This window comes from Phalacrocorax carbo, chromosome 1 (genome assembly GCF_963921805.1).
Source record: "Phalacrocorax carbo chromosome 1, bPhaCar2.1, whole genome shotgun sequence".
In the NCBI taxonomy this organism is placed as follows: domain Eukaryota; kingdom Metazoa; phylum Chordata; class Aves; order Suliformes; family Phalacrocoracidae; genus Phalacrocorax; species Phalacrocorax carbo.
Window position 1 is genome coordinate 26212514 of NC_087513.1, and position 16330 is coordinate 26228843.

Consider the following 16330-nt stretch of genomic DNA (forward strand, 5'->3'; position numbering starts at 1 on the left):
CTGAGCCAGCTCCTTGATAACTCTTCCCATTTCTCGGTCTAAAATACAGTAGACTGTGCATTAGCTTTGTGTAGAAAAAACCACAACCCGTAGAAACCATGGGAAGAGACTGCATAAAGTATAGACAATGAACAGTTTGAAATGTGGTCTGGTCTCCTACAGAGAGCAGACTTAGGTAATTGTCTCACTTATGTGCATATGTTTGTGGCTTCCTACTTTATCGTGTCACAAATTTAGAACCCATGACCCTGTTTTAGTCACACCTGCCTGACAGGCAGAGGTTGCAAGGCTAAAGTAGCCCCTGCAAGTCTTGCGAGCAAAGGGCTCCTCAGAAACCCCCTTTTACAAGTGCCCAGGCTGAGAGAACTAGACCTAAAAGAGTTCCCAGCTTGGCAGAAACAGATTTCACAAGTGATGCAAACTTTATACAGACCCTATAAATGTAAAAACTTGTAATTGGTTCTTGCATTCAGAGTGAGACACAAAGTTGTAGGAAACAAAATTTATTTCTGTTGCTCATGAATCTACTTGTTTGAGTTAATCAGTTCTAGGTTTACGAAAACCCACAAACCTGTATATTAAAAAAAAACATTTGAAAAAATGGTGGGGAAATTAATTTGTTAAAGTTTTAAGTATATCTTTAAAGTATGGTACTTTGGGGAACGACATAATTTGAGAGCGGAATTTTTATTAAAGAAAATTTGATTGTTCAATGTACAGTTTTATTCATGACTTACCCAGAATTCAGTAACAGAGAGTTTTGATTAAATAAATCCTTCACTCTATATGTTGGCATGAACAATTTCAGAAAGGCATACAATTTAGAATGAAATATTTTCAAATACTTAATAGTAAGAAAAACGTGAACTACCTTGCTCACAGGTGATCCATATATTTTTTGTAAAGCTTCCATAAAACTGGATGTTGAGGTTTCATTAGATAAGAGAAATTTAAAAGTATCTTCAAGAAGAAATTCTTTGAAAGTTTGGTCCTGAATATTTGATTCATCCTCATCTTGAAAGTCAAAGTTTTCATGCACCTGTTGGAAAGTAATATAAGAATTTATAGTTTGAATATCACATCCAGTCTTCTCATAACCACCTATACCAAACTGGAACTAATTCTAAAATAAGTCTTAATAACACTAACAAAACAGGATTATAATATAGCAAATACTGTACCACATTTTCTGCCAGAACTGCACACCACAATGTTTGCTGACCTCCAGCGGATAGAGCATAATATTGCATTCTCATGTGAGAGCTTTTTTTTTCATGTTCGATTTGAAATTTGATAAAAGAAATAAAACATCAGCTTATATGTTAACACAACTCTCTCAGGTATTTAGGATTTACTACATATGAAGGTATAAATTTTACAATATATAAACACAGTGAATAAACTAATGCTTATAAAATATTAATAAATTAGTATTTGAGCATAAAGACAAATATAACTTCAAGCTGCATTGGGTGTGTGCATACTACAGTTTCCAAGGGATACTACTCAATGTCAAATGTCATAGTAATTATCAACCATTATTTTTTAGAATAATAGAATAATTTGTATTTTCATAAGAAACCATTAAACACTACTGATTTTCAGTAGTGTTTGGATTATGGCTGATGGCTGAGGCTGCTATACAGGCAGACAGACATTATGCCTTATGTTTAGTTTTTTAAGCAACTCCTGAGATAATTTTTTTACAGCCTGGTATACAATTATTAAATTGTTATGTTGTGTCAAATTTCTTATACTAGCTAAACAAGTCTTGTCAGACTAATTAAGAATATTGTCTTCATGGATTTTTTAAATTGTGCAAACTTTCATATGTCCATTTTTCCTTTGTTTTGTGAAGGATAGAGAGATTGACTCGACTGTTGTTACTAGAAACTTGAACAGATTTTAACTGAGGATTAGTTTTAAAAGTGCTCTCCTGTAATTTTTCAGGATATATTTACTTTTTTTTTCTTTTTGTGAATCACAAACGTGGACGAAGATTTTATATACCTAGTTATATATATATTTGCATGTATACACAGAGGTAATGAGAAGTAGCTGGAAAGCAGTACAATTTTTGTTTCTGGCCAGGCTTTTTTGAGGCAGGAGTGGTACAAAACTGGCACAGGGAGTTTATGCCACAGGTCACATTTCTCTGGTTCTGAGGGCCTTGAGGACCATCCAGGAAGAAGGCAGCACAATGCAGGTCGAAGAAGGCAGCGCAACGCAGGTCAAAGAAGGTGATGAATTGAAGAAGTACTATGCAATTCATGGAGAGCTTTAGCTCTTCAGCTCTTTAGCTGGTTGTGGTATTTTAACTTCTTCCTTTCCTCTTTATCCTGGCACAGTTAGTACCCAACTCCACTTGCATGCGATGCTTCCTATAGATTTTGTTTAGATGATATTCAGTTGGGGTGATAATCCCATAACAGTAAAACTGAGATTTTTGCACTCTTAAATGGTGTGGTGAACTTCATCATAGGAACTCTGTCCCTTAAAAACTGGTTTCTACTGCAGTAACTCTCCACTGTGGGGCAAAATTAATATTAACGTACTCAGACATTTCTCAGAGGTTTGAGGGAAGCTGTCAGAGAGGGGTCCCTGCTGTGTTCTTTTTGGTATAATTTTTTGGGGTCAAGGAATAGTTTGTGTAATTTTCTCACCTCAAGAACTACTGGGTATGTGGAGGTTCCAAATCCCATGTCAAAGGTTAACATTTGAAAACATTGTCTGCATCTGAAATACAATATAACAGGAATCAGATTCAGTGCAGTTAGGAACTGTTGTGAAATATATGCTACAATGACGTACACCCAGAGATCCAGAGAACATACACACAAAGGTCAAGATAAAGCATGTGATACAGACTAAATAAAATTTCTAAGAAGAGCCAGCAGCATTAAACAGATAGGGACAGATTGTGAGCTGATGAAAACAGTACTATATTAAAGTGTATTTATACGGTTGACTTTTAAACCAGTGATGGAAGTGAAATACAGTGTAGAGGGAAATGCCTTTTCTTGAGAATGAGGCCCTGCAAAAGCTTTGAAGATATCTGGAGGGCAATAGATGGTGAAACTCTTTGGGCTCACTGAAGCCAAAGAGTTGTGCTGCAGCTATGAAGATGTTCGAAGGCATGGACCAGGAGCTCAAAGCAAAGCTCAGGTTACATAAACAAGAGATATCCATCCCGTTAGTAAAAAAATGTTAGAGTTTGGATCACTGTCAAAATAGCTCCATCCCTGTTACACTCCTCCCCTCCTCACTACCCTTTCCACTCACAATGTAAGCTTTATTCCCAACTTGCATAAGTCAAATAATGAGCTTTATATTACTGCTACTAAAACACCTGGGTTCTCAAATAGCTTTATAAAACATATAAATGTAATAAATAGTAACTTATTTACTATTTACCATAAAAATGTCAGGGATGTGACATAACATATAGAACAAATATTAATTTTAAATTATAAAAATATTACATAGTAAATGTTGATTTATGTGTAAGAAATGTAACACTCAAATAGAACTTATTACAATGATTTAACACCCATAGAAAAGTGACTGTTACTGCCCAGGTATATTTAATCAGGTACGTTTCACAAAGTATTCTACAATGTCTCTTGTTGAGATTGCCTGCCGCAGCCAGCTCTGAACCATCTGGGCTACTCTAAATATTTGACATATAACACAGGTCTCACTGAAGGAAAATAGAGTTTTGTATATCTTAGGACTAGCCCAATTGTGAGTGACTTCTATTCACTTGTACTGCCTGAAACACTTCATCAGAACACAGCATCTAGTCTTAGGTATTCATCATAGCCTTTTTGCAAACCAGAAACACTGTGGATATTAAAGAGTTTTACTCCCTAAATGCAGCACGTCCTCACTTTATTCTATAAAGAAGTATGAAACAGAAGGGATTTTGTTATTTTAGGAGTCATGTATCCTCTACAATTTTTCTTCTGTTCTAAAGAGCTGTCTCAACAATAGCATAGCAGTGACCACTGCAAGTCACTTACTGATTGAAAGAATTTGGTCCTGAGGCAGATGATTCACTGAAGACCTCAGTTATAAGTAGAAGTTTGCTTATAGCTTCCTTCATGTTGTTGAAGGCTTGTTGGGGAGAACTGCTTTTGAAGAATATCTCAAAAAACCTTTTCAGCTGTGAAAGAGATTACACATTTTTTAACATCTACAGAAAATCAGTGCTTATGATTGTAAACTAAAAGGCTGGTAAAAGTAGAAATTGCCTTAGAATGTAAACTTCAGTTCTTATTCATTTGCCCAGTAAAGAAAAGAGGCATTAAAAGCTCCATGCAGCATACTGGTTGAGAAGGACTTTTTTCCTTTTTTTTTTTTCACAAATAAGTATATAAGAAACAAACTGTATTAATGGTTTTACAAAATATTGCTCACAGTCTGAGCTTACTTTGATAAAACCTTTTGCTGTCAACTAGTTCGAGACAACAGAAACCACAAACACTTATTTCTTCAGCAGTAGGCAATAGCACACTCAAAGTAAAAGCTTTTTCTCTTGTTAACATACTGTGCTAAGGGCTATCCCACTTGACCTTGACTATGAATCCTTACCCCAGGTCAACAAGCTTTAAATAGAATATAAAAGAGAGATGTTGAAAAAAACGATCGGCCACCACAGCCTGTGTTTTGACTGGACTCTTGCACATCCTGAGCATTTTAGACTCATGAATCCTCCCAGAGGCATATTCTCTGACATGCATAATGCTGTCCTCTCCATTTCTTTCATCACTCATGAGAATTCACCCATTTATCACTTCAGACAGTGATACAGCAAAACAGAGCTGGAGAAACACAGAGCCCCAATGAAGAATGGGACACAGGCAGGTTTTGCTGCATCAGTTGTCTGTGCTAAGAAAGGGCCTGCCTTTGAACCACATTATCAATTGCACAGAATCCAATTAATGTCTGAACTGTGTGAACCTATTAGATAATTTAGTAGGACTATATTACCAGATATATTTATATAGGATAAAAGCACTGTCTTCAGAGATAAAAACACATAAAATATACACAAAACATGTTTTGTATTGATATTCAGAAAAAAATATTCTGATTATTTCTAGGAATTTCACTACTAAATTGACTTAGAAATGCAATTATATGTTTCCTATTATCACCTATCCTACATGACCCACTAAGGTAACATGACTGAAGCACACACAGTTCTGTAGACAACCCCACTGGGGACTGATGTGGTTGGCATCTCTCTAGCTGCCTTTGACTACAGTCATGATCCAGTATTCATTGCAAATGGGTTAACAAAGCTTCATCTTTAGCAGAAGTCCGTAACAAGGCTTAATATGATATTTTGCGTCTAAAACATGATCACAGAATCACAAAACCACAGAACGGTTGAGCTTGGCAGGGAATTCTGGAGGTCATCTTGGCCAGACCCTTGTTCAAACAGGGATACCTCAAGCCACATACACAGGACTACGTGTAGACAGCTTTTGAATATCTCCAAGGATGGAGACTCCACAACCTTCCTGGGCAACCTGTGCCAGTGCTCGGTCACCCTCACAGCAAAAAAGTGTTTCCTGATGTCCAGACGGAACCTCCTGCTTTTCTGTTTGTGCCCATCACCTCTTGTCCTGACACTGGGCACCACTGAAAAGAGCCAAACTCTGTTTTCTTCACAGCCTCTGTTCAGACATTTGTACACATTGATGAGACCCCCTGAGCCTTCTCTTCTCCAGGCTAAACAGTCCCAGCTCTTTCAGCCTTTCCTCATATGTGAGGTCTTCCAGTCTCTTAATGACTTTAGTGGCCCTTCGCTGGACTCTATGCAGTATCTCCACATTCCTCTTGTACTGGGGAGTGCACGACTGGACACAACACTCCAGGTGTGGCCTTGCGAGTGCTGTATGGAGGGGAAGGGTCACCTACCTCTACTCGCTGGCAACACTCCTCCTAATGCAGCCCGGGATACCATTTGCCTTCTTTACCACAAAGGCACGTTGCTGGCTCATGGTCAACTTGGTGCTCATCAGGACCCCCAGGTCCTTTTCTGCAAAGCTGCTTTCCAACTGGTCAGCCCCCAGCATGTACTGGCACATGGGGCTGCTCCTCCCCAGGTGCAGGACTTTGCACTTCCCCTTGTTGAACTGCGTGAGGTTCCTGTGAGGCCATTTCTCCAGTCTGTCGAGGTCTCTTTGGACGGCAGCACAACCCTCGGCTGTATCAGCCACTCCTCCCAGTTTTGTGTCATTAGAGGGTACGCTCTGTCCCAACACTCAGACATTTAATGAAGATGTTGAACAGGAAAGGACCCAGTAGGGACCACTGGGGTACACTGCCAGTTACTGGTGGTGCATTAGGACGCATTCACTGTGCTGACACCAGATCTCCTTACAATGTATGTCTGTGCACTCTAGTCCACAAAATTTTCTAGACAGTGTTGGAGCCTCCCCTTGTGAACGTGAATACCGCCAAGCACGCTGGTCCGCATTGGCATGGATGAATGTCTTTCAGTTTCTTCAGGCAGCGTATTGCAGTTACATGTAATAACTTTCCATTTTCCTTTAAAAAGGATACTGTATCACTACCTAGAGCCAGCCATGGGAAATACTTGACTATGCAACTAACGCTGATCCTCCTTTGATTTTTGCTCTCTTCGATTCCAGTAACTCCATTCTGTTGTTCTGGTAAATAACTGGTGGGTAGGAAGTTGGTTTGCTTGTCTTCCTGTTCTTATCACCTCTGGTTTTATTCTAACAAGTGGTTCTCTCTTCCCAAGCTTTACTGACTAAAAGAAACATGTCACATGTGGAGGTCCGGGCTGAAGGTTTGCAATGCCTGGGACCCTTTCTCCTGTTTCTGATAAAACTATATGCCAGTAGGAAAAAAAATGACAACAGTATATATGACTAGTATATATGACTAAAGTTATAAAATTAAACCTCTGACTGCCAGAAAATTGCAAAGTAAAGGTTGCACATATAGCCTCAACTCTGCCCTTTGGATATTTGCATCATGTTGAAATCTTGAATTACATCACAATGTATTTTTATGCTGTAGAAAGTTTTCCATGTACTGCAATTCCATGAGTCTCTAAGGCAAAAGAACTGCTATTTAGAAAGAGATTATGCAGATCCTCAGATCACACTCCATTTCATTGCCACAACAGGCTGAGAGGGGTTCTGTGTTTCCTGAAGTCTAAGATCACCAAAGGTGTGTTTCTCCCACAGAGGAGTACAAAGATTAAGAACAAGAAGCTGCACATATTTGAAATCATGTCTGATTTATATTCATCTCTGAATGAAATTGTCCCATTTCAGTTCCTTGTTCGGGCCAAAACCTGTTAATTAAACTATGCATGAGAAATAAAAAATTTAAAACGAAGACTCATCTCACCAAGGTGGGACTACATGGTGGTTCTTCAGCTGACTTTGACAACTATTTCCAGCATCTCTGCCAGATCCTGTACATCACTCATGTTCCTGCTGCACTGGTTTGCGCCTTTTCTTTAGTTTCCTAAATCTGCAGTGGGTATTGAGGGGCCAAGTGAGAAGCTGTGCTGTTTTGCTGTGCAGGGAAGATAAGGAGTTGCAGAATTTTCCAGTTAAAGGTGGGAGTTATTGGAAGGAAGGGAAAGCAGGATAGAAAAAGCCCCATTAGCTCATTTGCTCCTCACCATAAATCAACCCCTAAGCTCCTCAACACAAAGGATAACCAATGCATATATTTCTAGTCAGAATTAGTGAAAGACAGGCTGATTTGCCCTATTTGCACTCACAGACTACTGTTGGCTATAATAGCAAACTGTTTCCAGCACAAGAGGCATTAAAATAAAACTGGCTTCTCCAGTGAACTGCATCTTAGTTACAGCCCTCCTTTGCCAGACTAGGAAAGAGACAGTGCTCAACAGGTCCTCATTAGGGAATATCAGGTTTTAGGGCAATGTTTATTCTACTCCAATGGCTGAAAATAAATATGTAGTCACTCTGCTTTAGGACCAATAGAGACAACAGACAAATACTTCAGGTTAAATTCCAATTAATGAAAAAAGTCCTATTCAAACCACTTCAGGTTAGGTTTGACTCCTACGGATTCTACAGGACTCTCAGCAACCGGTGGGGAAAATGTAGGGTACATGGCTTAGGGGTGACAAAGTGTGAAAACCTGCTGCAACCTCAGGATCTTCTGAGTGCACCCAACAAAGATCTATAAATACCTGTGTTCAGCTGTAAAATATCAAAGTCACTGAGTTGAGGGTTACTTCAGGTGATCACCACTGATGCTTGTTCTCCCACCTTCAGATGAAACAGACTACCTGTTCAGCAAGATTCAATCTCATTGGCTGAGTGTGATTAAAAGCAGCATTGAATAGTAAAAAACTGGACAGAATGGGAAAAACTGGTGGCAATCATAGGAATTTAGTCTGGGAGAAAGCTGACCTCTGGCTGGCAAATTTTTAAGCAGAGGAATAGGGATTAAATTTTAGTGGGCTGTAAAAATGCAGACATGCACCAATATGTTGTACAATGACACCATTGTATACAGAATCACAAGACTTCTCAGGTGCTTGAAGGCATTCATCCACATGCTGGATGCATAAAGTTGGAGGCGTGTTCCACCTATTTATGTAATGCCTTTCAGAAAACGTGCAAATGCAGTCAAATTACATGGATCAAGCACACATTTTCTCTAATGGCAGAATGAACTAAAAATATTCTTAAGATTGATTTTAACTCATTGACCTTTTGCTCACTGATAACTACTTTTGCTTTAGGATAAGCCACTGGAAAAAAAAATTGGCTAACTCATTATTAATTTTACAATGCTTTTTCTCCACCCGCTTTGACATCCACTTTTTAAAATCTGCAGTCATTAAAACAAGGTTTATGATCTTGGTGACATGGATCCCTTTGGCTCCTTAGAAAGACACTGACCTATCAGTTAAAGGCCCGACACACTGAAAAAAATGCAATGCAATTTAATTGACAAAGGAATTCTGATTTGCAAGCTTTATGCACAGACTCATGGACACTCAGAGAAAGCGGAAGAGTGTGTGCCATCTGCAGGGCTGGATGCTATGGTGACTGAGGTAATTCCCTTGAGGGGATTTTCCTCTGGCAATTTTTCTGCAAGTGGATTTCTTGAGACAGATGCCGGGGCAGCCTGGGGCAGCTAGCTGAATGGTCAGCTGAGGATTTTGCTGCGGAAGAGTATAAATTGATTTAGACAGCCAGCTCCCAGCCCCTTCTACCTCCACCCCTTGTTTTAAGGGACCTGTTCAGAGTGTGTCGAGCAGCAGGCACAGCCAGACACTGTGTGCACTGCATTGTATACCAACGCTCCACAGAAGATATACATTAATTTTACTGTAATTAAAAAAAATGTAGTGAACCTTCTGGGATTGCCTTCTAGCTCAGTCCCAGCACAGTCTTCCCTCCTGATGAGACAAGAAAGATTTTCCTTGACTAACCTTAGGAGTGGCGATAAAGGCAAAATTATAATGCCTATTTTCACTGCATTTATAGGCTTTGTGTTGATTGTAATAGGTGTTCAGAGGCACAGCTCATGTGAAGAAAATTCCCTCAGGTGTCAAAATCTGTAGAGGAATCCCACCTTACAACACTACATGGCTTATGACTCTGTACAAGTTAAGCATCTAAGTTCCTTTTATACCTCACTGCAGAATACAGACACTTCAAGAGCATGATTTATGCCATCCTAAGGTAGACATCTCAAAATGGTGACATTAATTGCAGTCTAAAACTGCTCTGTTCCTCCAGTGACTGTACAGAGAATATAAATGAGACACTGAAGACAGGTAGGAGATATACCATCAGAGTGGTCACACAGCCCACCCATGGACAACAAAATCTGTGTGCTTGGAATACACAGAACTGTCTGGGAGAATGTTTGTCCCAAACTTACCATTAGACAGAGGAAGGCAACCATCAGTGATGTTAAAGAGTAACCAGAAAATGACAAATTGACTTTTGAAACAAGGAAGGAGTCATCTTGGGAAATAATGTAAAAGCAGCATGAAATTTTGCAGTGTGGGGAGAGACTTTGGGGTGGAAACAGCAGCAGTCAAAACCTGGTCAGGCAGTGCCAGAAGTCATCACAGCTTCTGCCTAGACTGCAGGGATGAGTAGGGTATAAGGATGGGCATGGGTCCCACGTGGGTACAGTAAGAGCTGGAGCCCCCACTTCTCCAAGCAGAGGTACACGCAAGAAGTGAAGCTGCACCCCAGGAAAGTGGGGCTGTGTTTGTAACCTGTGCTGCTTATGAGATAGGGTGTGGGTAAATGTGGGTGTGACTACACCTTCAGGGGGTATTTATAGAAAGATGTTTAGAAATGTGCAATGTTTATTAACATTTTTTAAGTGTCTGGTATCATGGTTTACCTGTTCTGTTACTGACATTGGTAGTGAGTGTATTATTGCTACTGGTTGCCAGTTAATTACATATCATCAATTAGCCACTTCTATCCTGGTTTTGGTTAAATAATGTGAACCTGTCAATTTTTTCCTGCAACAGTATCTCACCTTTGGAGGTGTTGCTGAGCTCTGAACTTACCCAGGAGTCAAGAAGATAGAAAATAAGAGGTCGTTTGGGCTACTGAGTAATTCAGTGTAATTTTGAGGTTTACATTTTGGATTTGGTGCATCATACTTTACAGGATTTGTATGAATACATTTTGAAAGGACCTTGCTGGCTTCTAGTTGTAGCCTTTGAAACTAGATAGCAGACAAAGTTATCACAATCATATCTGAGAGCAAGGTTTACTTCTGAGGACCAAAGCATGACCTTTGAAGAAATGACCCTTTCTGAAGTAATGAAGGGTGTCCTCTCCAGATTGTTCTGCTATGCGTCAGAACTGTTGAAGTCTTTCTGATGAATTGGATCTGGAGGATCTCAAAAGACTTAAGGTAATTGCCTCTCCTTGAAAATAGCTGCAGATGTTTTCACTTGAATCAATTCAATCAATCTCTGATAACTTTCAGTATAGGCTCTGTACTCTCAGTTAATTTTTGTACATTCATTCTACTACTGGGTCAATATTTGGTGAAGTTTCTTCACCAAGCCCAAATACTTTTGGGTGTAAGTAGCGTTTATAGATACAAAAATACTTTATTACACACAAACAAGAATCTCTTTGACTAAACATATGGAGGTATCTAAATATCTAAGGTGTCTGCAAGAATACAGACTGATTCCACATAGAAGACCAGAAGAAACATATTTTGCAATGAAGCTATTTCCTATATTGTCTGCTCGCACAGGCAGACATCTCCACTGATCACAGTATATAGAAAAAGTCCTAAGACATGTAATGGGAGAACAATGTACCTGTAATCAAAACAATGGTTCCAGGATACTTCACAGAGAAAACAGTGCAGTAATTTATCATAAATTTATAGTGTTAGCTCTAGGTAGGTCTGTTTATTCTACCCCCGATTTATTGTTACAATGTGCCATTTCTCTGCAGCTATAATGCAGCACTTGATGAAGGGGGAAGCCGCAGTACTATTCAGCTATTTTATACAGTAGATTTGCCACTTATGTATATTTTTTAGTTACATAAAACTTTTTAAAGAGATGTTATTTAATAGCTCAGAACAAAAAGAATTCTTGTCCCTTTTATAACTATTTACACGGAGGAGAAAAGGCCATCTGAGAAAGGTTTCCTCTACAGGTCTGAAGCAACCACTAAATTAGGTCTTTTGAGACTGAACTAAGAATGGTTTCCCAACCCAGCGTCAACTTCTTAGTGGAAAAGTGAAGGTGATTTACTAACAGCATTTCCCAGCTCTCTGTGAGCAGGAAAAGTGGATCAGCTTGACTAAGGGAAGCTGGAAAGCAAAAAGGGAAAGATGAGAAGAATCAGGATAACGGGAGGTCAGTTTGGGAAAGTTGGGCGCCACCGAGAGGCATGTTTACAGAGCTGCCTGGATTGAACAGCCAGAGTGAGAGGATCTGTGGTCCAGGAGAAAAGCAGAGAGCTAAGGGCCTGGATAACAGTGTAAAGACTTACTTACAACATATCCAAATGTTGTAAAGAATAATTAGTCTAGATCTCTTACTACCTAAACTGAGATGTTCATAAAGAGAAGAGCAGAAAAGAACTCCAGGAAAAATTTTAACTTTATTTGTGCACTGCATGTCTGATTGGCACAGACATGGAGAAGGTAAAGAAGGAAGAATTAGTCATTCTTTCTCTTAGGACAAAAATTAGGGATATGAAATTAAGTAATCAGGTAAAAGCTTGAAAGCAAACAAATATTCGTTCTCAGGCAACACTTAAATAATCTGTAAAGTCTCATTGCCCTAAGAAGCTGGGAATACCAAAAGCATTAATGGACTGAAAAATCTAGTAAAGAATTGCTTGCCCTAAAAGTCTTCTGGAGCTTATTAACCATAAAGATATATAATCTGCTTCCAGTTTTGTGTGTCTTGCCTTGCAGGTTACCAGAAATAGCTATAGTCTACCTAAGGATGAGCACCACTATGTGCTTTTCTTGTTACGCAGTTTCGTGATGCTTTCTTGTCTGGTTGTTGCCAGAAACAGAATGTGAGACTAAGCATGTCTTTGATCACCCCCAGTCTAGACAGACTTTCATTCTTATATCAGTGAAAAGAGAAATGATAGGGCTCTGGATGCTATGAGGACAGAGAACAGAGATGGCACTTTTGTTATGCTCAGCTTCCCAGGAAGGGGAGCATTACAGCATTTGATTCTCTACACAGGCTACTTGCAAGAACAGTGGAATGCATATGCTAAGTTCTTACAAAACCTGATGAACAAACTTAATTTTATTCCCAAATAACCCTGCGATCGAATTGATTAAGACTTGATGTTAATTTTCTTTTGTATTTGCTCCTGCTAGTGATGGGTCAAGAATATGGAATTCAAAAATAAAACACAGGGAAAAAAATCCCGAGCCTTTCTGCTGTTTCTAACCATTTTGTTCTTTATCTGCGAGTATGTTTGCATTCTATTTCACGTTATCTGTGGCTATTACTTGAAGCAGTATCAAAACTGGCCACTTGAGGGCAATACTGCAACCTAGTACTGCAGCCAAACACTGCTTTTTCAGTGTTCGGCTCTAAGACAGACTTCCACGTCATATTAAAAGCTGTATTTCCTGGGTAGGTAAGGGTCCAGTTTAATTTGCATGTATGTTAAGTTTAAAAAATATTTCTCTTTAGTCGAGTTTCCAAATGCTTAATACACAGAGAGAGAATGTCAGCAATAGTTATAGTGCTTTATACCACAGCAAGATTAACAGCCAACTGCTTTAATAAATTATGTCTGTTTTACTGCACAGCTGGAAAATCACTGAAGAGCATAGTTTCAGCTGAGGGTATCGAGGGTTATGCAAGCACACCAGTCAAGGAATTCAAATCCAGGAGACACCTGACTGTCCATTTTGGATGAGCAACGGGACAGTGCGCCAGAGTGGGGGCTGTGCAAAGCTGCCAATAGCACAGCAGAGCCTTCCCAGCTGACACAGGACGTGGCACCACTAAAGTCTATGAAAGTGCATCCCTTTGTTAAGAACTGGGACCAGGATGGGAAAGGTTAATGGCAGGGCAAAGAAAGCACTTCACAGTGTGTTAAACCTTGAGATAATTAATCATACATGACTATTTCGCACACCAGTTTCTATAAACCAGAAAATTATTCAGGGGCCAGCCCTCTGCTCAATATACATGCATAATGTCGATTAACATGGAGGGAATTATTGCATACATTGACAGAGACCCATCCCTTAATTGGTACCATATGCAAAATAGAAAGCTTCTATTTTATTATTAATTTTTCAAAGCACAGATGGTCTAAATAAGGGGTTTCCAAATTTCCTCAGGGAAATAAGGCTATTATGCAAGTCTCATATTAAAACATTTGTGTGGCAGAAAGCCATTCTCTCCCCTGCATTTCCTGCATTTTCCCAACCAGGGCTCAAACGTAGAGTCGCAATTTTGCCACTCCTTGACTACGCACAAAATCCTCATGCCAGCACAGCATTTAGCTTCCTTTGCCTTCTGAACTGAGATACCGAAATATGTATAATCCAGAGAAAACCTGGCAGCTGGTGAGCAAAACACACTTGAACTCTTCCTGAACTGCCATTTGGCCAATGCTTATTCACAGAGTCATTTTGAAGCCTTTCCACTATGATTAGGGTAAGTAAGTCTGAGTTGTAAAAATCATTTATAGTAGTTTACTAACAAAGGAGCAGTGGGCAATGCAGTATTACTTAATTCATTAAACTTCTGTTTTTTCTTTACACAGTTTATCTTAACCATTTGATATCACCTGGTACCCCATCTACAATCTTCTTAAAAATCTCTCTTCCTTATATACCACATTCTGGTGACTTCTAGCAATCATAGAGGGTTGTTGTGTGTAGGATATCAAATTTTACACTTAACGCAGTAAGTTCATGATAGTAACGTTGTAACCAAATTAACATGAATTGTGGATCAATTTCTCATCAACAGTTTAATTAATATTTAATAATAGTTTAATTACACTGGTATGAGAAAATTTGCTGACCAGAGGCTACATGCACTGAGGAGGTCTCTGAATCATTGTGCAACATTACTGAAAGCAGCGCATCTATGACGGCAATGCAGCAAGTTAAATCTATTCTCATCTGTTCATTTAAAAAAAATAATTGAGTCAGCTGCTCTTGGGGAAAAACAAACCAAACACTAGGAAATTTTTCCAGACAAAAGTCTCCACTATAGGGATGTTCAGTGCCCAGCGACATCAAGGCGTATTCTGTCAATCAGCGGAAGGAGAGGTCTTAGAGATCCCTTCTGCCATTATTGGCTATTTACAGGTTGGAGCTTCACAATGTAACAAACAATTTCCCTTCCTACACAACAGAGTTGGCAGGAACTGAAAGCTTAGGAGCAGGTTCCTTGGCTGGTAAAAATATGCATAGCTTTGCTAGCTACTTTGGGAGAGACCACTCTGCTGGCATTGTATGTCCCACTGGCAGGAAATGATGGCTCCATGACATTTGTGAGAGCCTTGATGTAATCTCATCCCAAAGGATATAAAAAACTGAATTCAAACCTTCTCCCAAGTACTGTTTTCTGACTGATGATCTCTTGTCTGGTGCCTCTGTAACAAACACAGAAGCCTCTCTATGATTCTCCCAGTAGCGGTCTCTGGCCACTCCATGAATTCCCAGTGTCTCATTTCTCCTGGAGACTCCCTGACACCTCCCAGGTTCTGTATAGGACACACTGTTTATGCTGAGACACAGTCTTATACACCCCACTTTCCATAATTTTGTTAATTTGCCTTTCAATCTATACATCAGTACATCATACTTTCTGTGGTGCTTATTTTTTGTTTATTTCTTCCCCTTTTGACAAGTCTGCCTAAAGCTGTAGACGATACAACACCACAGCAGCAGTAACTGGATTGGAACTACTGTAGATGTGCTGCTGCTTCTATCTATCACTTTTATTGCTTCTTCAGCTGCCAAAGTACTCTGTAAATGGTGGCTGGCACCCCAGCAGACTTCCCTCAGTGGGAATTATTTTACAGAGGCATATTGCAATTACTAATGACTACTAGCTTTTAAAGTAGTCCCTACTTCAGCTGCAATAGTGATGCTGCTGGACATTGTGCTATTTTAATAAACATAAACCAAGACTGAACCCTAAGGTTTGAAAGTGAGTGACCATTAGTCTTCCTAAATGAAAATAGAGAAAAACGGATGGCAAAATAATATAACTCCATGGGTTCCCATAGCTTCTGAGTGGGAAAGAAAAAGTAGTTTCATCTCACCTAATTTTGGCAATCTAGAATTTGGCATGTACTCTAAGAATGTCATAGCCCATGGAAGGAAGCAGACACTTTTAGCAGGAAACTCATTTCATTCCAAAATTAGTGTCTAAATTAGGTGGGATGATTTGTTCTCTAGAGGCGTCTGTTTCTCCAATAACCAGAATTAGATAATGAGCTTAGACTAGGCACTTTGAGAGAGCTAAAATTGTAGAACATACCAAATGGCTGGCATCATTGAGAGTCCTTGCAGTGACACCACACTACTCAGACTGATCCAAAGCCAAGACCTGCTCCTACCCCAAGAGGGCTACATAGGCAAAGTGCACCCATCCTCAGGTGGCTGCTGCAGGAGCTGATCTGTGTGACCTCAAGAAATCAGCTACTTCGTGACCTTATTCATTCAAAAGGAAAGGAGCAGCCACAGAACTGTAGTTCCTTCATGAAGAGCTGCCATGTTGCAAGCACTGTTCCTTGCTGAAAGGACAAAGGATGTTCGGAAGGCATGTTTGGAAATCCATAGG

At 39.6% G+C, this 16330-nt stretch overlaps 1 protein-coding gene across 5 annotated transcripts in view; it reads right to left on the bottom strand.

Annotated features, from left to right (window-relative positions):
- Positions 1 to 16330, bottom strand: part of CPED1 (cadherin like and PC-esterase domain containing 1) — a 155625-nt gene that overhangs the window by 85987 nt on the left and 53308 nt on the right. For all 5 annotated transcript variants that reach the window (XM_064446700.1, XM_064446691.1, XM_064446677.1 and 2 more), the window contains 3 exons: positions 4023 to 4165; positions 2664 to 2736; positions 872 to 1039 (listed from right to left, as the gene is read on the bottom strand). In XM_064446700.1, coding sequence (XP_064302770.1) covers positions 872 to 1039; positions 2664 to 2736; positions 4023 to 4165 — 384 coding nt within the window. The remainder of the gene's footprint in view (positions 1 to 871; positions 1040 to 2663; positions 2737 to 4022; positions 4166 to 16330) is intronic.